This window comes from Dipodomys merriami, unplaced genomic scaffold (genome assembly GCF_024711535.1).
Source record: "Dipodomys merriami isolate MVZ:Mamm:240054 unplaced genomic scaffold, mDipMer1.0.p SCAF_3, whole genome shotgun sequence".
Lineage (NCBI taxonomy): Eukaryota > Metazoa > Chordata > Mammalia > Rodentia > Heteromyidae > Dipodomys > Dipodomys merriami.
In genome coordinates, this window is record NW_027204492.1 from 97,784,887 (window position 1) to 97,812,383 (window position 27,497).

The 27,497-nt window shown below is 44.6% G+C and overlaps 2 protein-coding genes across 3 annotated transcripts; both read right to left on the minus strand.

Moving 5' to 3' along the window:
- Window positions 1-4,134: 4,134 nt before the first annotated feature.
- Window positions 4,135-13,622, minus strand: LOC138839679 (melanoma-associated antigen B16-like). Its single transcript, XM_070039255.1, has 4 exons — window positions 13,549-13,622; window positions 11,086-11,218; window positions 7,038-7,136; window positions 4,135-5,815 (listed from the first exon to the last, which is right to left on the minus strand). Exon 4 carries the CDS (start codon window positions 5,751-5,753, stop codon window positions 4,605-4,607), a length of 1,149 nt encoding a protein of 382 aa, XP_069895356.1. The 5' UTR covers window positions 5,754-5,815; window positions 7,038-7,136; window positions 11,086-11,218; window positions 13,549-13,622; the 3' UTR covers window positions 4,135-4,604.
- A 9,824-nt stretch (window positions 13,623-23,446) lies between these two features.
- LOC138839680 (melanoma-associated antigen 10-like) lies at window positions 23,447-25,584 on the minus strand. Of its 2 annotated transcripts, XM_070039257.1 has the most exons (3): window positions 25,493-25,584; window positions 24,339-24,580; window positions 23,447-24,257 (listed from the first exon to the last, which is right to left on the minus strand). In XM_070039257.1, the coding sequence occupies exons 2-3, from the start codon at window positions 24,513-24,515 to the stop codon at window positions 23,448-23,450; spliced, it is 987 nt and encodes a 328-aa protein (XP_069895358.1). In that variant the 5' UTR covers window positions 24,516-24,580; window positions 25,493-25,584; the 3' UTR covers window position 23,447. The 2 variants fall into 2 exon arrangements, with proteins under 2 accessions (XP_069895358.1, XP_069895357.1); XM_070039256.1 differs by having other exon boundaries at window positions 23,447-24,580.
- Between the last annotated feature and the right edge of the window lie 1,913 nt (window positions 25,585-27,497).

The window sequence follows — 27,497 nt, forward strand, 5'->3', positions numbered from 1 at the left end:
GGATCCCTAGGTTAAAAGGAGGAGGAGAGGCTGAAATGCTCCTCTACTGAATTATGCCTAAGGGCACAGAGTTGTCAGTTAGGGTGCACCTAAAATATTAGCTATCCTCCCATTTGTGGAGTCCTTCTACATATGTCCTCAAGTTCTCACCTCCACTACTACCAGAGTTCTTATCTTGTCACCTTTCAGATCTTCAGTGGAGAGATGTTACTGTCTCACAGGATTATATGGACAAATGTGGCTCTCTTATGACTAGAAACCCACTTGAGCTAGAATGAAAAGCACGTTGCTAGATTACTGTGGGGTCTCTATATTGGAGGAGAGATGGTCCCTCCTTATCCTCAAATTTTTTTAGTTCCTTTTGTAGTCTATTCTCTCCATATGAAGATCCTCAGGCTAAGACTTTGACTTTCCAGTCTTCTGCAACAGAAGAGAGTGCAGGCTAGTTAGACACTTCATTTCACCAGATGGCCCTGGGAGCAGAGCTGAAAACCATGATTCCTCTGACTCACTTGAAGGTATTTCACCAGAGTTGAGGTTCCTCTGCTTACCTTCTGCTCTCATGTATGTACCCATAGTGCCTGTGTCCATCCCTTCCTAGGATCTAGTTCAAGAGTGAGAAGAGATGACAGCAACTGTGCAGCTATCATGTTTTGTATCCTCTATCTTGGTCTGTGGCTTCTCCTGTCCACAGTCAAGTGTTTCACATCTACCACTTTCAAGCTTTGATCCTTTCATCTACAGAGATGCAGACAATAGAGGAAAGATCTGAGTGCCAGTTTCCTGGGGGCAGACGGAGGTGCTTCCCACACTAGAAGTTGATGTGTACAAGGCATTTAGATTGAGGATCTCTCTTCTATAGTAGGGAGTGCTTTCTCTCCAGAATATGCTCTTATATAACCCCTAATGGAGCATGGGTCTCCATCCTCCAATGACCTTGTGAGGAAGAGGTAGAAATGCTTTCCTGAAAATATATCTGCCCCCCTCCAGGAATCCACTGGGAACCTTTTGTCCTTTGTTTACCCTTTGATCACATCAGGATCCCTCACTGACACGGCCTCTGCCCTTCAAAAAAACCCAGGATAGGGCTGGGAAGGTGGCTCAGTGGTGGAGCGCTTGCCTTGCATGCCTGAGGCCCTGGGTTCGATTCCTCAGCACCACATAAGCAAAAAGAAAAAAGCTGGAAGTGGTGCTGTGGCTCAAGTGGTAGAGTGCTAGCCTTGAGCTGAAGAGCTGAGGGACAGTGCCCAGGCCCAGAGTTCAGGCCCCACGACTGGACCCCCCCAAAAAAAACCCAAAAAAACCCAGGATAAAATAGTTACTCCCAGGGTCCCTTGAGGGAGAGGGTGAGAGTGTGTGATGGTTGAGATATGATGGACTGACTCCACACATCCCAGGGTTCAAGGCTGACAGTAATGTTACAGGTATGTAATTTTGTGACCTTTCATCTGGGAATGGGATTCCTCTTCTTACTAACTGCTCCTGCCTAGACCCCTCATCCAAGGCTTGTCTCTATGATTATTGGTTGCTGAAATAAATGTGGAAGAAGATTGAGTTTATTTCTCTGAAGAGATGAGCCCTACAGCAGGATTGGATTGGCATGATGAGTTTAGTTGGGATATATGGGCACCTTCTACCTCAGAGAAAATCTTCCTCTGTTCACCCTTTGTATGGCTGCCTTAATTGGATCTCTCAGAGATCTTCTACCTCTCCATTCCAAATATGTTGTATCATCTAAGACCCCCATGGTACCCTTATATTCAAGGAGGGGGGGAGATCATGGCATAATAGTTTATATTTATAAAGCTACTCAGTAGTGCTAAATCATGAGGATGGTTTGAGGGTAACTGGTATAAAAAGTTAGTGAGATCTCACCTCACCCAAAAGAAGATAGGCTCAGTGATGCTCCCTGCCACACCAGTTATATGGAAGTATAAATTAAAAAATGAGACAAAAAGTTGAGGCATATTCCAAAAGTAACAAAGCAAATAAGGCTGGAAGAATGACTTAAAAGGTTGGGGGACATGCCTAGCCAGCATGAGGCCCTGAGTTTAAAACTCAAGTACCAACTTTAACAATAATGATAGTGCTAAGGGTAGGGTGGAAGAATTCTAAGTATGCTCACTTGACTCAATGACTTGGTGCGCAGGAAGGTCATCAGCTGAATTATTTCTTTTCATTCTAGCTTGGGTGTTGCTTCCTCTTATATTTTCAAGGTCTCACCTCCTTCATTCCAGGAGGTGAAACCACTCCATTTCTCAGACTTGCAGGTGTCAGAACAAGGCTTGACTCTCAGGGTTCCATATGACAGGATTATTTACTGACCAGCCGTCTGCCTGTGTAACGGGCTGACACAGGTGTTGCAGATAGATTACTGAGTGTCCCTCTAACAGGTCTGGATGGCTGGTTCCTACTGCAGCCCTAAGCTCTAACCTAGAACACTTGTGTAGTGTCTGCTTTTCTTACTGCCAAGGCATTCAAACCAAAGATATACTTCTTAGGGTCATCTAAGGCCAAGTGAAGTCTGGAAGGATGAGAGCATTGAATTGATTTGTTGCCCTCCAATGCAGGGCTAAAAACTGGGGTGTGGTTTTGTTATTTGGGGACCTTTCACCTGAGGGTATCTTCTACTGTCCACCACCTCTTTTCATCTGGACCCATCACAGAGCCTTCACTTCTTTTCTCCAAGGAGCCGAAACCAAGGCCATTACTCCCAGGGTCCTTTACAGGAAAGATGGATTAGTGGGGGTTAGAGGTGTTGGACTCCTCCTGGGTTCGGGGCTAACTACAGTCAAAGAGCTAGATGATTTTGAGATTCTTCATTTTGGGAGGGAGGTTCCTCAGTACACCCTGTTCATGTTGTTATTGTTCTCCAGAACAGAATAGCTAAGCTGCCAAATTAACTGAAGGCAATAAAATACAGGAAAGATTGCTTTCAGAAGTTACTGCAAAATTGAATTACAAAGAACACTTCCTTGTTGGGAATTCCTAGAATTTGAGTCTATGACCATTTTCTCCCTTCTTGCTGAGCTTGTTTCCCCCAGATTACCACATTATTTTTAATTCCTCTTTTAAATAGGTTTCAGTATTATATTTGCATAATCCACATATTGCACTTTTAATAATATGCAAGGATATAATCTTCTCACTTTTTCCCCATCCACGTGTTCACAATCCTGAAATATTCCTTACTGTAAATTTAGTAATTATTTTCATATTGGGGGTTGATTTAGCATAAAAGAAAAGATGCAAGACAGATTCTGAAACAGTTCCATCTGTTTCTGTAAATGATAGAATGCCATATTTTCTTGTTGAATTTTTTTTATTCCATTGCCAAAATATTTCCTTCATTTCAGTTACACCTGTAAATCTAGAGTTGGTTTCCAATTGGCCAAATTATATTAGAGAAAACCTTTTAAATGTCATTTAAATAATCAAGCAGGATCTCCCAGCTAGATAGAATAGCAGCCAGCCTGAAGCTTCTAGGCCTCACTTCATCATGTATTCATCCTCATCTCTCAGAAACTCTTACAGATAGTGGGATACATCATCTAGTTCTGCTTTTTCTAGCCACATGTATAACTTAGAGGTAGAGCCTCTTTCCTCCTATACAGAAACAAAGAAACTGGTCAGATCAATTTTCTATTCTCTCAGGTATATCACATTCTGAGGAGCTGGCCCTGCTAAAACTGCAGTTTTGTTGTTTGTTTTGTTTTTCCCAATCAACTCCCAAAGAAAAAACTGCATTTTTCTCAAGTCCTAAAATACCTTGGCTCAGGGCATTGACACTGGGCTGTTTCTCCTTATAGCTACAACTGCTCAACCCCACTTCTTCCTTCTTTGGAGAAAGTTCTGTTATCCTCCTGACAAGGCTGCTTCCTTCCCTATGTGTAATTATGAGACTGTCCAATCTTTGCTTATTAATATTTCTACCACTAACTGAAGACCATCCCATTGCAGATGTTCAAGTGAAGATCTGAAGAATAAATCAGACATTCAATTGTGGAAATTATTTATTAAAATTTCATAAACACAAAGGGCAAAAAATCTAAATTGACAAATTTTAATGCCATAGGTAAAACAAGAGAGTAATGGATGCCAAGTATTAGCGTTCAATTATGCCATAATGAAATCTGTTGTACTACTATGTCCTTTCTTCTCACTTCCTAGGACATCCCTACTCTAGTCCCTATTATTTTGTCCCAGGTCATAAAGTAAAATGGGTTAAACAGCCAGACTGACTCCTATCCTCTATTAGTAACATTAAACATGAGACTACTGTTGTTCCTAACCTTCCATCCTGAACCTAAAAACCTTAGATTAAAAAATACATCTGAAAAATTCCAAAGCAAATGAAGATCACTCTCAAAGACACCCAAACAGAATAGAAAGACAAAAATGATTTATACTATGTTGTTCCCAAGTTCCACTGGAATACCACTGTTAAGAAAGCTGTCTTTCCTTTCCAAAAAGAAAATGAAGAATGGGTTTTATTTCACATAGTGCGGGAAAAACTACTGATGTGATCTTCACTAGAATACAAATGAATATTCCCTGACCCTGAACCTCTCCCCTCCACATAATGGCCCTTCCTGCCAGTTACCCTAACGTCGATAATGCCTACGTTGCTCCTCATCTTTCACAGCCTCTTCATAGAGTGCTGAAAAGGTCACAGGATCAATTCCACCAAATTGGGAACAGTGTTGCAGGATTTGCATCTTGCTGGTTTCAGCATGGGCTCTTGGGCCCCACTTGAACTCATAGCATATAGTATCAGTAAGAAGCACGGGCCAATATTCCAAGTACCCCTCCTGAATAAAATCACCCATGATCAGGTTCCAGGGATCCCCAAAGAGGCAGTGCTCTCTCCCAGCATATACCTCTATAATACTCAGTGCCTGCCACACCACCTCCTCCCTGGCACGGTTGCCCTCCATGAAGATGATGGAGAGAACGATTAACAGGAGGCCTGTCTTGGGCAAGCCCTGCACATTCCTCCTCATCCCATCATAAGTGATCCCTGCTGCAAGGCTAAGACCATAGGTGGGGACAGTGTAGTCCACTTCTTCTATATTAATACCAAAGAGCAGCCGCATACACACACAGGTGTTGCTAAAGATGACATGGAAATGTTGATGGTGAATTGGGATTATGTAATTCAACATTTCTGTCTTGGTAACCAACTGCTTCATCCAATATCTGAAGATCAAAAAGGGAACCAATGCCATTTCATCATGCTGCAAAGACACAAAATCTATTGGGGTACCCCGGAAGCTCAGGTTTTCCCATCCCTGGTTTCTGTAAGACTGATTAAACTGGTTATGTAAACTGGATCCCATGACATTGTATACAAAAGAAGATACTTGAACAGATGCCACTGTTGTGCTATCTAGCATCATAGGAGTGGAGGAAGAGGTAGAGAAATTAGTGTTGGCTTCCTCCATCTCTTCTTCTTCCTGCTTCACCTCCTGCTTCACCTCCTGCTTCACCTCCTGCTTCACCTCTCTCACCTCCTCCTCCTCCTCCTTCTCCACCTTCACTTCCTTCTCCTCCTTCTCCTCCTTCACCTCCTTCTGAGCCCTGGGGAATAACCCACTCACTAGGCTTGTGGATGCTTCTACAGTGTTCTCCATGACCACAGAAGTAGAAGAGGAGGCTATGGCTGGTTCAACAACCATGCCTAATGACTCTGCTAGGGCCTGAGGGCTTCCCCCAAGCTCAGAGGGCTGGCTCTTCTGATTATGAGACATCATGACTTTCCTTCAGGACAGTAGGCAGAGGCTGGACAGTTGCTCAATGATGGAGATTCACAGGCCTGGGGAAGAGAGGGAATAGATGAATAGCTCCAGCCTAAGAACTGTCCTCTTGGTGACCCTCACATGGCCTGTCACATGTCTTCTATTTGTTGTTTTGGGACAACAGAGAATCCTGTTTCCCTGTTATACTCATTGCCTAAAACCTGAAGGAGTTAAGTGCAAAGTTCATCAAGGTATAGGGTGCTAAGCAAGCCTGTGGCTCTGTGTATGCTGACAGGGTGTATGGAGCTGGACAAAGTGAGTTTCCCTGTGTTCTGAGGTACATGGGGCCTGTGGTGCCAATTCAAAATATATGCCTTGTCCTTAAACCAGCCCTACCTGGGAATTGTCTGCTTGGTCACATAAGGACACTTGCTCAAAGACCTTTACTTTACTTCCTGGTCCCTGAAGCATGTACAATAGGCACTGAGTCAGGCTTCTCTCCCTTGGGCTGCAGCATACAAGGGAAGAATGAATGGAAGAGTGGGCTTGACTCTGTGATTACCCTAATGTTCTGCAGTAAATGACCTTTTCTGTACTTTAGTGCCCCTGAAATGTCCTTTGAATGTCTTAACATTCCCCTCTGCTGGCCTGAAGCAACCCTGTAGAACAAGCATCCAGGTGCTTATAATGGCAAGGCAGTGAGAGGGTCTTACATCTGGCTATACCTGGTCAGGAAAGACAGCAAGATATGACCAAATTCAATGTAAAATGTGTGGGGGATCAGCCTAGTCCTCCACTGGTTAAATTCAAGGTTGAAAATTTTCCTAGAGGCCATCTTTGTAATGTAAAAATCTTAGTACTGTGAGATGAGCCAGTCTTCTCATGGTCTGTAGGTTTGTTTTCTTCATGCATAAAGGAAGTGCAGATAGAACTTGCTGTACTGTGTGTATATGTATGCATGTACGGCCATGCACACCACACATATGCACACTTGCACATGCATGCACACACACGCACGTGCACATACATACACATGTGAGAAAACATGTATGTTGGTCCTAGGTCTTGAACTCAGGGCCTAGATGCTGTCCCTGAGCTTTTTTGCTCAAGGCAAACACAGTTCCACTTCTGGCTTTTAGTGGTTAATGTGAGATAAGTATCTCACCAATGTCCTTGCCCCAGCTGGCTTCAAACCTTGATCCTAAGATTTCAGCCTCCTTATTAACTAGGATGACAGGTATGAGTCACCAGTGTCTAGCTGTCTATGTGTTTAATGGAGGAGGTTCAATCTATCCTTACCTTGATTCCTAGAAAATCCCATACACTTCTTGGCTGATCAGGTGTGGTTCTGTCTGGTCAGATGATTCTTCCCTATATAACTTCTCAACTCCCTGACACCTGAGGGAAAGAAGTGAGGATGAAGCTTATGTGGACACCTCTGCAGGGATTTCTCAAGGCTGCCAGAAGAAGCAGGGTTCAAGGGCCCTTTTTTGTATTCTTATTTCCTCCCCACAAGGCCTGGATTCTTTCCAACTGTACCTGCTGATCCATATCTTACAGACCAAGGTCATCATCTTTCTAACACCCAGTTAACTCTGAGGAGGAAGCCACAAGTGGCATTTCTTCTCCATAGCACTATTAGGAACCATCCTAAGAGGAGACTGAGGATGAGGTTTTCTACATCTTTGAGCTTAATCTTCTCTAAGGGTTATGCTGGGCAAAGGTCACACTTCTCAGACCAAGGCTCAACTCTTCCCTGACTCCACGGTTAAGAAGAAGTGAAGGTGTCTTGAATCTAGCTCCTTTTACCTGCTTCTCCCAGTACTAACATTTCAGTGAAGTCCTTTTCTGATCTACAGTTCAATGTCCCAACATTTCTCCCTGAATCTTCTCTTTCACTCCAAGAGGAACTCAGCCACTGTCACGTTATGTCCTATGCCCTCAGATTGCAGAGTTGGAGAAAGGTTGTGACTCAGCCTGAATGCAAGGGCAAAACTAGACTTCATCTCTACTGGTCATGGGCTCCTAGTCCTGCCTATTATCTCACCTTGACTCCCAACAGGATCTTCCCCCTTCTGATAGTAAAGGACTGACAATAAGTCCCTTTGGATTTTTTTTAAAAGAAAACAATGCTTTACTTAAAAGAATTAACATTGATGCTTGATGTAACACAGAACCTAAGAAAAAATATCCCCTTGGATTTTGGAGAGATCTTCCACATAAGGACTGTATTTCTTCTGTCCAACTTGTATTTATACCTGGACTCTTTAAACAGCCTTTGTGGGCGTAGAAAGAGAGGAGGAATTGGTAGAGGTGCTGGCCTGATGTGACTAACAGAGGGTACAGCACTGACAACACTAGTAGAGCTAGCTAACTTTCAACTGTCCACCTGGGAATGGAAATTCTGTTCACCCTCTGACATCATTTGTGACTCTCTGAATTTCAAACCCACACATCCAAGAATCTCAGAGAAAACTTTGACTTCTCTCCCAGTGTCCCCTGAATTTTTAGGGACATATGGGGAATAAATGAGCTAAATGGTTTGCTGATAAATACCCATGGGTACAGAAAGGACATCAGGGGTCTAGTAGATTATTGCAGGTCCTTATATCTAAGCTGTCTGTAGTTACTCTTTCCACCTGATACTACCACCCGATGCTTCATAAAAGCCAGGACCTCTCATCTACATGGACTTCAGACAAAGAGTAAGGTTCCCGGAGATATTGTGGATCTTTGGGGAGTTGTGGGCACAAACACCTGACCAGATGTCCCTGGATATAGTTAAAACCAGGGATGAATATGGGTGCTTTCTGCTGGAGTCAGGGTTTATTCTGCACACACTCTGCTTCCACCTGCAACTGCACAGAACTCATACTCCTTCCATTAAAGGATTTCAGTCAAAATTTAAGAACCTCTGAATACAAGAAGGGATCAGAGAGGTATATAAACCAATGGCTGAGGAGATACAAACCCCCAAGTACAGCTAATCTGTATAGAGATTAACATATATATTCCATATATCTTATAAATTCTATAGAATATAGAAAGGGGTGGTAGCTTTCACTAGATCAAAAGGCTCCTGAAGCAGGTTGAAAACAGTGGTGCAGATAAATTGTTTGGGCAAAGTCCAGTGGGGACATCCTCTGCTCATTTTATTTTCCCATCTGAACCCCCTCCCAGAAACTTAAAATCTCATCTTCAAGGATCCCAGTGTAAGGCTATTACTGGCAGAGTCCCTAGAAGGGAAAGGAAATAGTGAAGGAAATACAAACACATGTTCATGGATGACAGCAGCAGTGTACTTGGATTAGCAGGGGAACTGATATCTGGGCAGGGCTTCTTCTACGTACCCTCAGGGTATCATCTCCAGCACACTCTGAATTCAGATCTATCCCTTTGGGATATGCTGACTTGTATGGATTCAGTTGCAGAAGAGTGTTATCTACTGACTTGTATGGACTCAGTAGCAAAAGAGTGTTGTCTCCTGACTGGAAGCCCACAGCTGAATACAGTTGTGCAGCAAGATTATTGTGGGGCCCTCTGTCAAAGCCAGGACGGCTCCAGTCTCTCACTTCAAGCTCTCAAATAGAGCTGTTACAGCACCCATGCTTTTCCTGCTCCAGAAATCTACAGCCAAATTTATGTCTTCCAGAATACACTATACCAGAACTAAAAGATAGAGAAGAATGCTGTGTTCACTTGACTAGAGGCCTACCTCTCCTTTGCTGACAACAGGATGCTCAATCTGAATAAGAGATTTCTGTATCTACCCTCAAGAGTCACATCTACCACTTGCAGAAGTGGAGTGTCTCAGCTATACTCCAGAAGAAAGTTTAATTCTATGGATTCCAGGGCAGAAGGGGGGCATTGTCTTGAACAGATGTCCTTATGTACAGGGCTGACAACAGGGGTTCAACTGGACTTCATGGAATCAATTTATCTAGTGGGATTTCCTCTTTCCTCAACCTTTCAGAGGGTCAGGGTCCCTCTTTCAGGGCCCCAGTGCAAGGCTGTTATTCCAAGGGTTCCTAGAGGCAGACAGAGTTACTGCATGAGTGTAGGGAGTAGTCCTGACATGATTATCTCATTTCAGTCTTGAATAGTGATACATCTGGATTATTTGGAGATTCTCCCGGAGTACAGGGCTTCTACTTTGGTCCGTCTTCTCTCACTTGGACTCATAAAATAGCTGAAGCCTTTCCCATTGAAATAACACAGAACAAGTCTTTTTTGACTACAGGGCACCTTACACTGAATCAGTAGTTGGTGAAGTGTTTGTGTGGCTGGTCCGAATGCAAGTGGTTCCTCTCTACATTCTAACCAACCATGAAGACCCCTAGTAGAGACCAGTCCCTTCTGCCTCAAGTTCCTGAGATCAACACTGTGCTTCCAAGTGAACCATGTGGTTTGGATGGGTTGCAGAAAGGGTAGACCCTTCACTTAACCATGTCTGAGAACAAGGGCAAACATACATTGTTATGGGGTCTTCAACTTAGTATGGGGCTTCCTCTGCTCATCCTCTGATATAAGAGTCTGTATATCTCGCATATATTATATGCAACCTCAATCTCTGCAAATAAATGTGTCATAAAAACTTCAACATTGGCAGATAGTTGAACTGTTGGAGAAAAGCATACATACTTGTCCTGTTGGGATGCTAGCTTCACCTGATGATCCCAGTGTGCTGAATTGGCCATAGTGGTGCAGATGGGTAATTGTGGGACTCTCTACTTGAGGGCGGGGCTTTTTCGGCTCACCCACTAATCTTAACTCTGGTCTCATCTACACCCCCTCATAAGGCCCAGGCACTCTCTTCCCAATATTTCCCACAAAGACTAAGAACCTCTCCACCCAAGATCCCAAATGACATGATTGTGAGCAGATGGGGAAGTCCTTCAGACCTGGGGAAATAGATCCCTGGGCACACAGATAACAGGGAAGGATGCCATTAGATTATTGAGGAGCCTTCTATCTGAGGAGTTAGTGATTCCTGTTGTCAAGCTAAGTCTTCATCTAACCACGTACAAGGCAGGACCAGTTCCTTCCAGGGACCTTAGACCAAGTGTTTATCTGCAAGGGATATAGCCAAAAGTAGGGTTATGAAGTACTGGACACATTCATCTGCACAGATACTGAGGGTGCAAAACTAAAAATGGGGCACAGGAATGGTTAAAGTCTCTTTACTGAGATAGAACTTTCCTCTGATCATCTTCAGTTCTCAACTGGACATGCCACAAAACCTGGGTCCCCAAACTTGCTAGAATTTCAGAGCAAGAAAGGAATGTTAGAATATCATAGTGATAAGCAGAGAGGAGTAAGGGGGAGAGAGACTTATCTGAGATAATACCTTAGGGAAAACAGAAGCAAGTGTGCAGGTGGATTGCCTTGGGACACTATGGATGTGGGTTGAACTTCCTCTGTATGCTGCCAAGGTGTCACCTTCACCAACCACAGAGTTCTGACTTCTCCGCTTTGCAGACCTGCAAATATCAGAAGACCAGAAATGAGAAGATGGCTCTGATTGGCTCATTTCATGGGACAGAAAGGGGCAATATCTTGAGTTGCAGGGCTGAATTCAGGGCAGAAGAAAGGTACAGAATGATTATTTCAGGGCCATCTATCATCAGTTGGGATACAGCTCTTTATAATAACTCTCTACTTGTAAATGGACAAACCCAACTTTCAGAGAGCCTTGCTAGTCTATCCAAGAACCTCAGACCTAGCCTAGACCCCTTGTACCTCAGGGTAGGATGTGGAATGGGGAAGACATGTGATGGGGGTAGAAGAGGAACCTACCAGCAGCCTGTGGGATATGCTCCAAGGTGCAGAGATGCCCACATCTTCCTCAAGTAACAACAGGAGGTAGGGGAAAAGCAAGGTGGGGAAGGGACCTGGGTGAGGGAGTAGTGGTGGGGTGGAGTAGTGGGGAAGGAATGGGCTGTTAAACCTGTAGCAATATGCCTCAGGGAGCAGAGATACCCCATTTTCCTTAGGTAAAGGCATAGAGGGGGGGAGCAGTGGGGAAGGGATAGGTTGTGAACTTGTGCCCAGTATGCCTCAAAGCAGATACCGATATCTCCATGTGCCAGCCAGTGTTTTGTGCAGAATTGTAATGAAATAGTTGTAACTCAAACATTTGTCAACAAAACTACACATTTTGTGTTTCTGGCAAAAAAAAAAAAAGATACCAACATTTTCCTTGCATAAAGACATGGCAGTGGGGGAGGCGTGTCTTGGGGGAGGGATCAGCCACAAACCTGTGCCTATATGCGTCAAGGTACAGAGGTACCCTATTTTCCTCAGCTAAAGACACAGCGGTGGGGGATGGGTGTAGTGGGCGAGGCCACGAACCTTTGGCGATATGCCTCAAGGTGCAGAGACACCCCATTTTCCTTAGCTAACGACTTGGCGGTGGGAGAGGGGTGCGGCGGGGGGGGGGAGTTGGGCTGTGAACCTTGGGCAGTATGTCTCTAGGTGCAGATATCTCATTTTCCTCAGCTAAAGTCTCAGTGGTAGTGGAGGGGCACGGTGGAAGAGGGGTAAGCTGCGAACCTGTGCTGACACGCCATTTTCCTCACACTAAAAATGGCGGCAGGGGGCGGGGCATGACAGGGGCGGGGCATGACAGGGGCGGGGCATGACAGGGGCGGGGCACGGCGGTGGGGTGGGGCACGGCGTCCGAGGCAGGGCGGGGCACAGCAGTGGATGCATAGCCCTTAAACCTGTGCCTGTATGCCTCAAGGTGCAGTTACCCTGTTTTCCTCAGCCAAAGGCTCGGTGGTGAGGGAGGGGGGCAGTGGGGAAGGAATAAGTCGCGAACCTGTCCCAATATGCCTCAAGGTGCAGAGATACCCCGTTTTTTTCCTCAGCTAAAAACGCGGTGGTAGGGGATGGGCGAGGTGGAGGAGCTGTAAGCTGCGAACCTGTGCCGATATACATCAAAGTGCAGATAGACTCCATTTTCCTCACGTACAAAAATGCGGTGGGGGCCGGGCATGGTGGGGGAGGAGTAAGCTGCGAACCTGTGCCAATATGCATCAAGGTGCAGATAGACACCATTTTCCTCTCATACAAAGATGGCGGTGGGGGAGGAGCATGGAGGAGGAGGGGGTAGGCATCAACCTGTCCCGACATGCACCAAGGTGCAGATAGACGCCATTTTCCTCTCATACAAAATGGCAGTGGGGGCGGAGCACGGTGGAGGAGGGGTAAGCTGCGAACCTGTGCCAATATGCACCAAGGTGCAGATAGACGCCATTTTCCTCATGTACAAAAATGGCGGTGGGGGCGGAGCACTGTGGAGGAGGGGTAAGCTGCGAACCTGTGCCAATATGCACCAAGGTGCAGATAGACGCCATTTTCCTCATGTACAAAAATGGCGGAGGGGCCGGGCATGGTGGGGAGGGGTAGGCCGCGAACATGTGGTAGTATGCCTCTAGGTGCAGAGATACCCCATTTTCCTCACCTAAAGACTCGGCGGTGGGGGAGAGGCGCAGTAGGGGGAAGGGTAGGCCGCGAACCTGTGGCAATATGCCTCCAGGTGCAGAGATACCCCCATTTTCCACACGAAAATGCATGGCAGTGGGGAGAGGTAAGGGGAGGGGTAAGCCGCGAACCTGTGGCAGTATGCCTCAAGGTGCAGAGATACCCCCATTTTCCTCAGCTAAAGACTGCCGTGGGGGAGGGGTAGGCCGCACATGCCTTAAGGTGCAAAGATGGCCGAAAGTTTGAAGCTAGAATATCAGGGGACCCTATATCTGGTGGGGACTCACTAGGCCCACCCCCTCCAGGTCTTCTGGTGGGGACTCACTCGGCCCCCCTCCAGGTCTTCCTTGCAGCAGCTCCAATTCCGTCTCTCCGCTTCTCCAACGCGCGTCTTCTGAGGCGTGTGGCCCCTCAACAGTAGAGGGCGCTCTGCAGACTGGAAGCCAGCCTCCAGAAGGGAGCCAAAGAGAGCACACCAGTCCAGGTTATTGCATCGCCCTCTTTTGTAGCGTCCTCTAGTGTTTTGGAGGTGTTTGCACTCCACATCCTAAACTCTCTACCCACTCCCCAACAAGGCACTCAGACCAAGGTTTAGCACTTCAGAGTGCATGGAGGAGATGTGGACTGGTCACCTGATCACAGGTGAACAGGGCTGAAAACAGTGGTGCAAGTGGATTCTTTGGGGCACCTTGCCTGGTGGTGGGACCTCCTTTACTCACTGTCTGCTCTCATCTGTACCCACACAGAGCCTGGGACTTCCTATCCAAGGAGCTGAATCCAAGACTAAGAACACCAGTATCCTTTTAGTTATCAGAAGGCTGGAGGACGGTTGAAGTCCCTTGGCAGAGATAATAACTAGGCCTCCTAGTTATCCAGGTAACTGCAGAGGCACCATTGAAATACTTCAGGATGAACTGTCTGGGTTGGGAACTTCCTTGTCCATGTTTAGGGTCTTAGTACCTCTTGCATTGTTCTGTCCTCTCCTTATATATTTGTACATATAGCAGAAGTTTGTAGTTTTGAAAAGATATTAGTATCAGCTAATTTTACAAGAGGGCTTCATTTTGACATGACTGTATATGCATACCTTAATCAGGTATACCTCCTCTAATTACTCTTTATTTTCCTCCCATCCCAGAAAAATCTCACAAATAAGCTTTTTTGTTATACTTTCCCATATCTTCATAAAATATTTTGATCATATTCATCATCTTTTATCCTTTTGGTTTTTGTGCCTCACTCCCACTATTATTCACATTCCAGACAGGACATATATCACTTTTCCAGTACTCTGTTTTGTAAAAGTTTGTGTTAATTGCTCAAAGAAGTTTCATCATAGTCCTTCCCTGATACATATAATGACATTTTATCAGATATAAACATATATACATATATATCCTATAAACATATATATCCATATATGCATGTATGTATGTCTAATATGTGCATATACATGAGCTCTTGTAGGTGTTTAAATGTTTACCTTTTTAAGTCTAGATCCACATATGAGATGAGACCTATGGCCTTTGTCCTTTGACTTGCTTAGTAGGATGGTTACCAGAGATACAGAGAGAGAGAGAAAGAGAGAGAGAGAGAGAGAGAGAGAGAGAGAGAGAGAGAGAGAGAGAGAGAGAGAGAGAGAGAGAGAGAGAGAGAGAACATATACTGATATATATATATATATATACATACATTTATATCACAATTTCTTGATCTCTTCATAAATTGCAGAGTTGTATGGCATCTGGCCTCTTTCTATAAGTAGCTACTCTGAATATTGCTGCAGTTAATATAGATGTGCTGGTAACTTTGTTATATCCTGATTTAAATTCCTTTGGACATATGACCAAGAAAGGGTATTGCTGGACTTTAGGGCAGTTCTTTTTTTAGTATTTTGAGTAACTTTCATATGGATTACTATAGTGATTGCACTAGTTTACATTCCCACCAACAGTGTATAAAGGCTTATTGCCATCCTCCCTAGCATTTGAGCGCTTGAGGATGACCATTCTGACTGATGTGAAATTGAATACCAAGGCCAATTTGATTTACAACTTTTGTGGCCAGGGCTGTTGATAATTTCCTCATGAATTTGTTGCACATTTGAACTTCCTCTTTGGAAAAATGTCTGGATGTGTCTGTAGGACTGATAGAATCTACCTGTCACTGAGTTTCAGGCTTAAACTGAGTGTGAGTTTGAGGCTTACTACACCCACCATGTGCTCTCACTTGTGTTCTACAGAGCTTAGGTCTAGGTCCCTTTATTACAATAATCTCAGTCCAAGACAGAGAACTCCAGGGTACCTGAGATCCAAGGATGAGGGATGTGGATACTGTGTGGAGTGAGGGAAGAGGATACTGACATAAACTTGTATGTTCCTAGGATATCCACAGGGCTGTCTTCGTACACTTCTGCAGTCACCTACTCCTCAGGGAGTCAGGACCTCTCCTCTCCAGAGACTTCAGATCAAGGCTATTACCCAAGTCCCTTGAAGGTAAAGGTAGGAGCTATGAGGGTTGTGGTAGTCTGGCTAGATTTGATGGCCTTCAGGGAGCAAGGCTGACAATTGTGTTGTAGTTGGATAATTTGGTGATTCTCCTCCTGAGAATGAAGCTTCCACTGCTCAACCTCTGCTCTAAAATGGTGGATTCCTAAGAAAGCCAGAGATTTTCCTTTCAAAGTCTCCATGTCAAGGCTTATCTTCACTAGGGCTAAAGTAGGAGTTGAAGTAGTGCTCAGTGTATTTACCTGAGATGACACCTAGGGGACTATTTGGATTCTTTATCTGGGGGGATTTAGTTTCTCTAGACACCCTCTGAACTCTTTTCTTACCAGGATCTCTCACAAAGTTCTAACCTCTTCCCATCCAGGGAAATCAAACCAAGAGTTTCAACTCTAGATTCTCTAATTTAAAAGGAGGGATTGAGAGCTGGCCACATTGGCTCATAATTGTGGATGTAGCTACTGTGGAGTGTGAGATTGATAGAAATTTCACACCAGCTGCGGCAAAAAGCTAGCTACAATGATATGCCCTGTCATATCAACTATGCAGATCATATAATAGAGTGATTCAGGTCTACAAGACAACCTAGATAAAAACTGGGTTCGTAATCCAAAAAGGACAAATGCCAAAAAGTGCTTCCATTGTAGCTTTAGAATGTCTGCCTATCACACAAAGTCCCAGCACTAGCAAAGTTCTGTTATCTATATTTCCCTACTTCCAAACATCAAAAGTTTGTTACACCCAGGACTCTTTGGCAGGATTCCCAGTGCCCAAGAGGATGATCTGACCTGGTGTCTACTTGTGCAATCCTGACAAGAAGTCTGGGTTAGATTATTGTGGATCAAACTTTCAGAAAAGGCAATGGTTACTCTTCAGTCTAAGCTCTGACATAGTCTTTTATGGAGACTAAGTTCTTAACATCTAAGGACTTCAGACCAAACACATAACTCACAAGGCTTCCTTTCAGCAAAGGCAGGGGTAGGGCATTCATTTGACCAGACAAATCTTGGTGTAATGCTGAAAACCTGGGTTCAGATGGAATATTTGGGCACACTCCAATAGGTTCAGGGACTTCTTCCACTCACTATCTCTATTCATAGGAACTACCACAGATCCCAGAGACCTCCCTTGCAAGGAATTCAGTCCAAGACAGGAAACATCAAAGTACATGAGATACAAAGAAGTAGTAGAGGGAATGAAACACTAGTGTGAAAAAATATATTCTTAGTGGTGTCCATGGTTAGCTAAGCATCCTCTGTACATGTGTACTCATGTCTGGAGCACTTCCAGTGTACTGGGTTCTCTGCTCCAAGGACCTCAAGCCAAGACTATTATTACTCCCAGGGTTCTTTGAGCAATAACCGAGGGCACTATGGACTGATACTTCCACCCTAGAGTGAAAGGCTGAGTGGATTATTTCATTTCATTCCTCCTGTGAATGGGGGGGGGGTTAATTCCTCAGCTCAATCTCTGCTCTCACTTAGATCCTTAATTGAGCCACAGAATCTCCCATGTATGTGGATACTTCACAAAAATCTGGCCTCTCATCAAGCCCCTCAGTCCAAGAATATGCACTGAGAGTCACTTGACATAGAAAAACGTTTGGAGATTTAGGTAGAGTGGCTTCCACTCAAAAAGCTAGCTGCTCTGGAGGGTGATTTTGGTAAGATGCATGTTCAAGGACAGCTGAGGCCAAAAGGTAAACTTCAGGTCAATGAATAAAACGTTCTGAGCAAAGTTATGCTCTATAATGTCAGATAAGCCTGAAGCAAAATAGGAGTGTCCAGGTCCAGAGGCCATACCAGATGTAAACCTAGTCTCTGATTTAAAAATAGCAGGTTTGTGGCAGTTGCTAGTGTGAATAGAGGTCCTTTGGATCAGGAAGGACAAGAGTGGGCAGCTGAGTTCTGACTGAACCCTCTGCCTTGGGAAGTGCTTCCTTTTCCCACGCTGAGAGTCTCATTTCAACAATGCACAGAGCTGGGAGATCTCCGCTTCCCAGACCAACACATCGCAAAAAAAATAAAATAAAATTGACTTTCCTGTTTTCCTCTTATGGAAGGCAGTTTTTTTTTAAATAATTGAGTTGCAGGATAGACAACAGTGGTGAAACTAGATTATTGTGGGTCTCTATCAGAGGGGGAGATCATTCTCAACACTCTAAGGTCTCACGTCAACCACTTCTGATACCTAGATTTCTCATCTCCTAGTGCTCCAAAGCAACAGCATAACTTCAACAACCCTCTAAGGCAGGAGGTGGGAAGGGTGCTGTAATTTAATTCACCTGTATTGATGTCTGCGGGTACAGGCTTCAAAACTGGGATGCAGTTAATTTGGGGGTGGATGGGACATTTCTCACCTGGTGATGGATCTCCTTCTGTCCACTGTCTTCTCTCACATGGACCCCTCAGAGATCCCAAGCTTCTCTGGGTGCAAGGACTTCAGAGTAATGCTGTGATTCCCAGGGTGCCTCAGGGAAGAAGGAATGGATAAAGGAGGGGTGTGGGCGTGCTTGCATGATGACACTCCCCCTCTACTCAGGTTGCAGGACTGACAACATTATGCAGCTGGATTATTTTCAAACCTCCCACTTAAGGTTAGGGCTTTCATCTTACACGTATTTCAAGGTAAATGAGCTGTTCTCAGAACCAGGGTTCCTTTCAGTAGAAGAACTCAGCAAGACTGTGAATCATCAAGTCCTCCTGAGTGTAAAGAAAAAGTAAGGGATGGCTGTAGATGTTACCTTGAGGTGAGAAGCCTTCTGGCACATAGATTTCTGTAGGAAATGTAGCTTGAATATATGAATATGTTCTATTTGTTTTGGGAGGAAGAGCAATGCTATGATTCCCAGGATGCCTCAAAGAGGAAGGAAAGGGTAAAGGAGGGGTAAGGTGTGGCTTTCTTTTGTTTTTATTTTTTTGTAGATCAAAACTTGAACTTGATACCTGACACTGTTTTCACTCATTGGTTAGTGCCCTAACATGCCTCCAGCCCCGTGGCCTTCTTTCTTACTGACCCTAAAAACATACACTCATGTTACAGGAATGACAAAGGTGTGCATCTGAATTATTTCAGAGCCTGCCACCTAGGGATGGTCCTCCCATAGTTCACCCTCTTCTCTAACTTGGAGCTCTCTCAGAACCCAGGCACCTCCCATGCTAGGAACTCAGACCAAGATTGTGAATCAGCAAGTCCTCATGAGTTGAAACAAGGGGGACAGGGGAGTTGGCTATCAGGACCATAATGAGGAGAGAGGCCTCCTGGCACAGAGATTTCTGTAGGCATGAAACATGACTAGATTAATACCCTCTATTTTGTTGCTGGGGAAAGATATACTCTGTCCAAAGTCTGTTCCATCACTCACAAAGTTTGGTCCTGTACCTTTCCCAGATCTGCAGACTTCAGAAAGCTCTGACTCTAGGTCTCCCTGGAATTCTTGTGACAACTCTCTTGATTAGAGGCTCATTTGTGCAAAACTAATAAGGATACAGCTGAATTATTCTTGTTAAACTCTTATGACATCAGGGCTTCTTTACAAGGACACCAGAGCAAGTCTATGACTCCAAAATTGCCTTTTGCCAGAAGCACAGGCCACACACTTGGAGGTATTGTAGACAAAGTTCCCATGTGCAAGACCAAGAAAAATAGCACAATTAAATTAATTGTGGCTTTCTTGCTCTGTTGGAGCAGAGGTGCTTATAATCTAGCCTAAGCTCATACATAACCCCTATGGAGCCTTGGCTTATTCCTTCTATGAGCCTCAGAACAAGACTATGATTCACAATGTCCACTTCCATAGAGGAGGATGTGGAGTGGTGGCAGCATTCAGTGGACCTGACACCCTCTGAACAGGGCTGACAGCAGGGGTGCCCTTGGGTTAGTTGAGGCCTTCCATCTGCCTGGGGTACTTCTTCTGTCCTCTCTCTGCTCATAGCTGAACTCCCCAGTGTACCCAGGTACCACCTCCCCCCCCCCAAATTCCAGAGCAAGGCTGTTATTCTCAGTGTCTCCTGAGGGGAAAAGAGGGTTGATGAAGGACTGGGGTTGCTGGCCTGACTTGAGGACCCTCAGTGTGCAGGGCTGACAACACAGAAGTAGTGGAATCATTTGGGGATTCTCACCAGGACTCAGGGCTTCTTCTATCCAATCTCCCATCTCCTATGATCATCTCACAGAGACTGAGCTCTTCCCATCCATGTATTGAGAGACGACGAACCTCCAGATATCTCTAAAGCCTAAGCCCTGTTCAAGCATGGGAGGGTTGCTTCCTCGAGGAGATATGTCCCTGGGTGCATAGATGACAGTGGAGGTGCACTTAGATTATTGTGGATTGTGGCTCCCTCTATGTGAGCAGAGAATGAATGACATCTCTCACCAACCTAAGCTCTCACATTAGCACCTAATGTGGCTGTGTTCATTCCTGTACAATTATCTCAAACCACAGCTCTGTCTCCCAGAGGCCATCTCCTCGGAGGCTGTCACATGGTCTGTCCTGAGAATATCTGGCATCCCTTTCCTTAAAGGTTAAGGCAAATATATGTCACAATAATAAATGTGTGTATGTGTTTGTGGTTATACAGCAACTTGAACTCAGGGCCCAGTGCTTTAGATCTGACATTATGCTTATTGCTGATGATTTATCACCTGAATCACACTTCTAGTCCAGCATTTTGCTAGTGAATTTGAGACAAGCGTCTCTTTGACTTCCTTCCCCTGAAATAGCTTTGAACCTGTATCTTCAGATCTTATTGGCCTGAATAGCCAAGATTTCTGGGATGAGCTACTAGCACTCAGCTAAATTGATGAATCTCTTTTTTATAGTACATCTATGTATTTAAAAAAGCCAAAACCATCTTAAAAATAAAACTCACCAGATTCTTCCTTGTGGTGATCTCAAAGCCATGGGCCAAATTAAGGAAAAAATGGAAACATGTTTGGACTTTTAGAGTTTTTTCACTAAAAGAATAAATTACTGTTTTTTGTCGCTAAAACATGTAAAAAACCAACAGCCAATAGAGCATCTATATAGTAGTTGCAGTACCTTTAAGCAGAAAAAGGTGGATGAAACCTGAGATTTGAATGGCCTAAGGCAGTAAAAGATTGCTTTGGGAGATGGATGAATTTCAATGTGGTTTGGTGAGTCCTCTCCTGCTCTCAGCTACCCCAGGGATGCAAGCTCTTTCAGTCACGTAAACATCGGGTTTTTATCCTGCCTGTGGCTCTTCATATGTGAAGCAAATCTGATAAGGTCTGTCCAGGAGGACTGCCTTATGTATGCAGAACCCTGGTGCTGTGATCTGAGCGTGCTGGAGCTTTAGTGAATGTGAGAGGCTCTCATTTCGAATAATATTTGATCCCAGCTCTTCCCCCACTGGGATGTTGTCCATGTTGTAATTGTTCACTGGGAAATATCAGAAATATGTAGCTCAGTAGAAGATGGAATAGTTAATCCATGAAAATTAACTGCCAGGAATGAATTTCAAGATAATTTCCTTGCCCATAAACACTTTGCAAGACCTGGTTGTCAGGAACTCTTCTGTGTAGGGAAGCTCCTAGAATTTGAGTCTAAACCCAATTTCTCCCTTCTCTCTGAGCAAATTTCCCCCTTGAAGACTCTCATTTTCTTCTTCAATCTTTATTTTTATAGGTTTCATTATTCTATTTTTATATGTGTGCACATTGTACTTGAGTAATATTCAAGGCTAGGCATTGATAGCCCATTCTTCCAATCCTGGCTACACAGAAGGCTGAGGTGTGGGGAATGCTATTCTAAGTCAAATCAGGCAGAAATATCTGTGAGATTCTTATCTTTAAAAAGCAAGTAAAATTCTGAAGTGGGGGTGAGGCTCAAAAGGTAGAGCATTGATCAAAAATGCCAAATGAGCGCTGGGAATGTGGGTTAGTGGCAGAGTGCTTGCCTAATATGCATGAAGCCCTGGGTTCAGTTCCTCAGTACCACATCAGCACTTTAGCTCAAGGGCTAGCCTTGAGAGAAGGAGCTTAGTGACAATGCTCAGGCCCTGAGTTCAAGCCCTAGGACTGGCCAAAAAAGCCAAATGAGATTATGAGAGTCTTGAGTTCAAGCTCAGTTAGTAGTAGTAGTAGTAGTAGTAGTAGTAGTAGTAGTAGTAGTAGTAATATTCAAGGACATAACCATCTCCTTTCTTTTCCTCTCCCTATACTTGTTCCCCAGCATGAGATACTCTCCTATTGTATATCTAGGTCATTTTCATAATTTATTGGGGGTGAGCTAAAGTCTGTATATGAGAGTAAAGATGCAACACAGATTCTTTTCGGAATCTGTCCTGTTTCAAATAATATGTTGATCTCTTCCATGTTTCCATAAATGATAGAATGTTAACTCATTTTATGGCTGAAGATTTTACTCTATTAACAAAAATTTCATTCAACTCAGCTATACCCAAAATCTAGGACTTGTTTTCAGTTGTCCAAATTATATCAGAGATGACCTATAAATGCTATTTGAAAAGTCAGGTGGGTTTTCCCAGCCAGGTAGCAAAGCAACTTCTAGGCCTCACTTCATCACATACTCACCCTTATATCTCAAACAATGCTCAATAGGAAGTGTACTCATTACCTTGCTCATGTAACTGTAACCCTCTGTATAGTATCTGTACAATAAAAAATAAAAAAAGAAACCCGTGCAGATGGTGGGCTATATTATCTAGCTCTGCTTTCTCCAGCCATATGTACAATAACTTACAGGTAGAGCCTCCTATTAGCCTTATTCAGAATCCAAAGAAAATAGCCAGATCAACTTCTAATTCTCCCAGGAGTGACACCTTCTGAGGAGCTGCCCTATTAAAACTGCAGTTTTGTTACAATCAACTCCCAAAGAAGAAACTACATATTCTCAAGTCTCAAAAAGTCTTAATGAGAATAATGACACTGAGTTGCTCTCCCCGGGGGAACACTAAATCTTTACCTTTCCTTCCCTTTTGGGGGAGTTCTGACTAGCTCTCTGACAAGGCAGCTGACCAAAATGCCATCATAACATGTACAAGAGTTAGCAAGTCTGATCCTAGTCTATTCATCTTCTCCCACTCATCAAAAGCCACCCCAAAATCAGATGCTAAAATGAAGATTTGAAGAATAAATGAGACATAGGGTTGAAGAATTTATTTATTAAGATATGATTTCACGTACATGAGCAAAAGGCATAATAATTCTAAGCAGACATAATATAGTTTTTAATGTCATGAGACAAACAAAGCATAAGGGAAGGCAGGTATGAACCTTCAATTATTCTATCCTGTAAATCTGTTGTACAGCTATGTCCTTTCCCACTTCCTAGGATATTCCTACCCTCGTGCCTTATTATCCTGTTTCAGGTCACAAAGTAAACAATTAGCCAGACTAATTCCTATCAATTATTAGTAGCACTTAATGTGAAACTACTGGTATTTGTAACCTTCTGTTTTCAAATTAATGAAACTTTAGATTAAAACATAGATCTGAAAAAACCCAGAGAAACAAAAGTCACCCTCAAAGTCATCCAAACAAATAGAAAGACAAAATATTTTATACCATGTTCTTCCCAAACAACGTGGCTGCCTTCCCTTTTTAAACAGAAAATGAACAGTGATTTTACATGGTGCAGAAGCTACTGACATGATCTTCACTATAATATGAAATTCCCTGCCCCCGAACATGTCTCCCCTACATAAAATCCCCCCCCACCCAGTTACTCTAACTTCAATCATGGGTGAGCATTCTCTTCCTCATCTCTCAAAGCTTCTTCATAGAGGGCCGAAAAGGATCTAGGATCAACTCCACCAAACTGGGCACAGTGTTGCAGGATTTTCATCTTGGTGGTTTCGGCACGAGCCCTTGGGCCCCACAGGAACTCGTAGCGAGCAGGAACACTGCCTGGCACCTGCTGGTATTCCAGGTACCCCTGTTGAATAAAATCTTCCATGACCAGCTTCCTGGGATCTCCAAAGAGGCAATGCTCTCTCCCAGCATACACCTCCATCATACTCAGCGCATGCCAGACAAACTCCTCCCTGGCACGGTTGCCCTCCATGAAGATGATGGACAGGACAATTATCAGGAGGCCCGTCTTGGGCAAGCCCTGCACGTCACTCATAATTCCATCATAGGTGAGCCCTGCTGCAGTGGCAAGCACATAGGTGTTGACGGTATGATCCACTTCTTCCACATTAATACCAAAAAGCAGCTGCATACAGGCACGGGCTCTCCTGAAGATGATCGAGAAATAATGATGGTGATTGGGGGTTATGTAATTCAGCATTTCTGCCTTGACGGCTGGTTGCTTCATCCAGTATTTCAAGAGCAAGTAGGGCACCAACGCTATGGCATCTTGCTGCAAAGAAGCAGGATACACTGGAGTGCGCTGATGACACATACGTACTGCTTGCCGGTGGTTTCTGGATCCAAAATTGTACCGGCTCCGTGGGTTGGATTCCATGGCACTGAAGGAAGAGGTAGCTAGCTGAGGACGTTGAAAATGTTGATTCACAGTAGCAGGAAACTCCATCGTGGTATTCTGGATCGGAGGAGTGGAAGAGAAAGATTCAGAGACAGGGAGCTCTTCCTCCTCCTCAGCTTTGTGGATCCCTTCACTCACCAAGCCTGCTGATACCTCCGCTGTGGTCTCTGAGAGCACAGGAATGGAAGAGGAGGTGACGGCTGTGACTTCCTCTTCAGCCTGGAGGACTTGCTCACCCACCAGGCCTGCTAACTCTGTTTGGGCCTGAGGGGCTTCCTCAATCTCAGAGAGCTGGCTCTTCTGGTTCTGAGACATGATGACTTTCTTTCAGGACAACAGGTAGAGAGTGGACAGGCCCTCCGTGATCAAGATTCACAGTCCTTAGGGAGAGAGGGAAGATGTGAGTAGCTCTGGCTCCTAACTGCCCTGCTGGTGGCACTCACATGGAGTACCACATGTTCTCTATTTGTTGTTTTAGGACCATACAGGTTCCTGTCTCTCTTGTCATACCTAATGCCTGAACCCTGCGGGAGTAAGTGAAAAGCTCAACATGGTGCAGGATTCTAACCAAGCCTGACATTCTGTGAGGCTGGGCAAAGAGAGGTTCCATCTCTTCTGAGATTTAGTGGGGTCTTTTGTGCCAGTTTAGAGTGCTCACACTATCTTTATGCTTGTCCTACCTAGGAATTATCTGCTTAGTTACAGGAAGACACTGCCTCCAATCAAAACCTTCACCTTCTGGTCTCTGAAGCATGTATAAGAGATACCGAGTCATGTCTCCCTCCCTTGGGGTGCAGCATGTAAAGACAACACTTGATCTTCATCCCTGAAAAGGAAGGCGACCTTGATTCTGCATTCCCCAGTGCCCTGAAATAGATGATTTCCTCTGTATTCAAAGATACCCTGGAATTCCCTGGCCACACGCCTCCTCTCTGGCCTGAGTTAAGCTCATAGATCAGACATCCAGGTGCCAGTGATAGAACAAAATCAGGTGAAGTGGCCTCAGAGCTGGCCACACCTGATCAGATGTGACAGCAAGAGATGTCAAAAATCATTGTCAACAGTGGAGGACTGGGCTCAGTACTCATCTGGTTAAATGCAAGGTGAAAAGCTTTCCTTTTGTAGCCTAGAGGCCATTTTTCTTATTATGCCCAATCCTTATTGCTGAGATACCAGCAAAAGTGAGAGAAAGCCAGTCCTCCCATGGTCCCTAGGTTTTGCTATGCATGAAGGAAGGGGAGGTTGAGGCTGGCTTCCCTCATGTTTGAGGGAGGGCTTCCGTCATTCCTTACCTTGATTCCTGGCAGATCCTGGACACAGCTCTCTGTGGATCAGGTTTTTCTCCCTGTGGTCAGATGATTCCTCTCTCACTGTAAGTCCTCACCTCCCTGACACCTGGGAAAAAGAAGCAAGGATGTAGCTTATCTGGACACTTTTGCACGGATTTCTCAACACTGACAGAAGGAGCAGGGTTCAGGGGCCCTCTTTTGTGTGGACTGTCCTCCAGGTATTCATATTTCCTCCTCCCAGGCCTGGATTCTTTGCATCTGTTGACTTGCTGATCCGTATCTCGCAGAGCCAGGTGATCATCTCATCTCATCCCTCCAACTCCCATCTCAACCTCACGTAGGAAGCCAGGATTGCCATTTTGTTTAAGCAGTGCTGCCTGGAACCACCCTGGGATGATAGAAGGGCTTAGTTTCTCACCTTTTGTTGTCTTGGTCCTGCCTTAGGGCTTAAGTGAGCAGAAGCACCATTCTCAGATCAAGGACCCACTCTTCCATGACATCATTGCTTGAAGCAGAAGTAAAGGTACCCTGAGATCTTGCTGCTCTTTACTGGTTCTCCCAGTAATATGAGGACATGAAGGTCACCCTCTAATCTGCAGTTTAATGTCCCTCTCTATAGTCCTTCTCAATTCTTTTCCTTGACTCCAAGCAGGAGCCCAACCCTTCTCATCAGTTGAGTCCTCCTCCTTCAGATTACAGAGTTGGAGGAAGTTCCGTACTCAGTATAAAATTTTGGGCACAGGTGGACCTCATCTGTACTAGATCCTGGGTTCTTCAGTCCTGCCTTGTATCTTACCTTGACTTCCTATAAAATCTGGTCTCCTCCTTCTGTTCCTCAGATCTTACTGAGTGCTCATCCTGACTTCTATCAATGTCTGGACTTTCACTGTGCTAATTTCAGAACTTGCTCCATCAATCCAATTCTTAACTTCTGTATGACCCGAAAGGGTAATTCCTGCATTACTCCTCCTCCTCACCTCCAATCAATAAGTGATGTGGCTTGCCTGCACTGAGAGCATTGAGGGGTTATATCAAGGCTTCCTTAACCCCTAGTCCAAGATGCTCTTCTTAACAATCCAGAATCTGACCTTCTAAGAACCCCTTTTCTTTGCCCACCTCCAGGTGGAAGTTAATGTCCCAGGCATGTGGCCACTGAGAAGGAGATAGTCAGGGTAAACATTAGAGGCACATGGGCCTTTTGTAGTATCCTCCATCTTTATTCAGATCCTCCATTTTATTCCAAGAAAAGCCTGAACCCATCCCACTACTAGACTCAATGTGCTCCCCTAATACCAAGCTTCTGACTTTGTGGGTCCACTGTATCTGAAGGAGGGGGTGAGAGAAATCTGGAGGGTGTCACCAGTTTAGACTCTTCTAGGGACAGAGTTGACTACAGGGCATCCGGGATATTTGGACTCCATGGAGGTGAAAGATCCTGTTTTTCTACAGAATTAGGCAATAGATTAATGTGGAAAGAAGAACCACATCCTGCTTAGATAGAGAAGCTCAGGAAAGTCTGGCTGGATCTCTGCTGTCATCTTTGTACTGAGGGCATTTCTCAACAGGCCAGCTACCTCATTCATCCCCCCCCCCACCCCTGACATGTTCCTAAAAAATGCAGGGGACACTTGGAGAAGTCAAAGACTTCTATGAGCATCCTGGATATAAGGGTCTGACACTTGGAGAGAGGTGCATGTGAGGTAAGAGAGTGAGCAGAATTCACTAGAGGTGGACAGTCCCCAAACCATCCAGATGCCTCACATGTTGTCAGGGCTGACAACATGCTCTGACATGTTTAATTCCTGTCAGAGCAGCATACACACTAATTTTCTCTCCCTTTTTCCCCTCATGAGGAGTGGTAGCCATGGTCTGCTCTGTGGGCTCTCTAAGAGATCCACAAGTTGTGCAGAAAAAACACAGTTCAAGATCATCCTTGTTATCAGTCCTTTACTTGTGGGCTTCAAATTTGATAAAGGTCCCCACCACTCCCTTGCCCACTCCTTATGCC

Excerpts from the sequence above, each read along its gene's own strand:
- LOC138839679 (XM_070039255.1), bottom strand. The coding sequence starts at position 5,753 with ATGATGTCTCATAATCAGAAGAGCCAGCCCTCTGAGCTTGGGGGAAGC.
- LOC138839680 (XM_070039256.1), bottom strand. The coding sequence starts at position 24,515 with ATGTCTCAGAACCAGAAGAGCCAGCTCTCTGAGATTGAGGAAGCCCCT.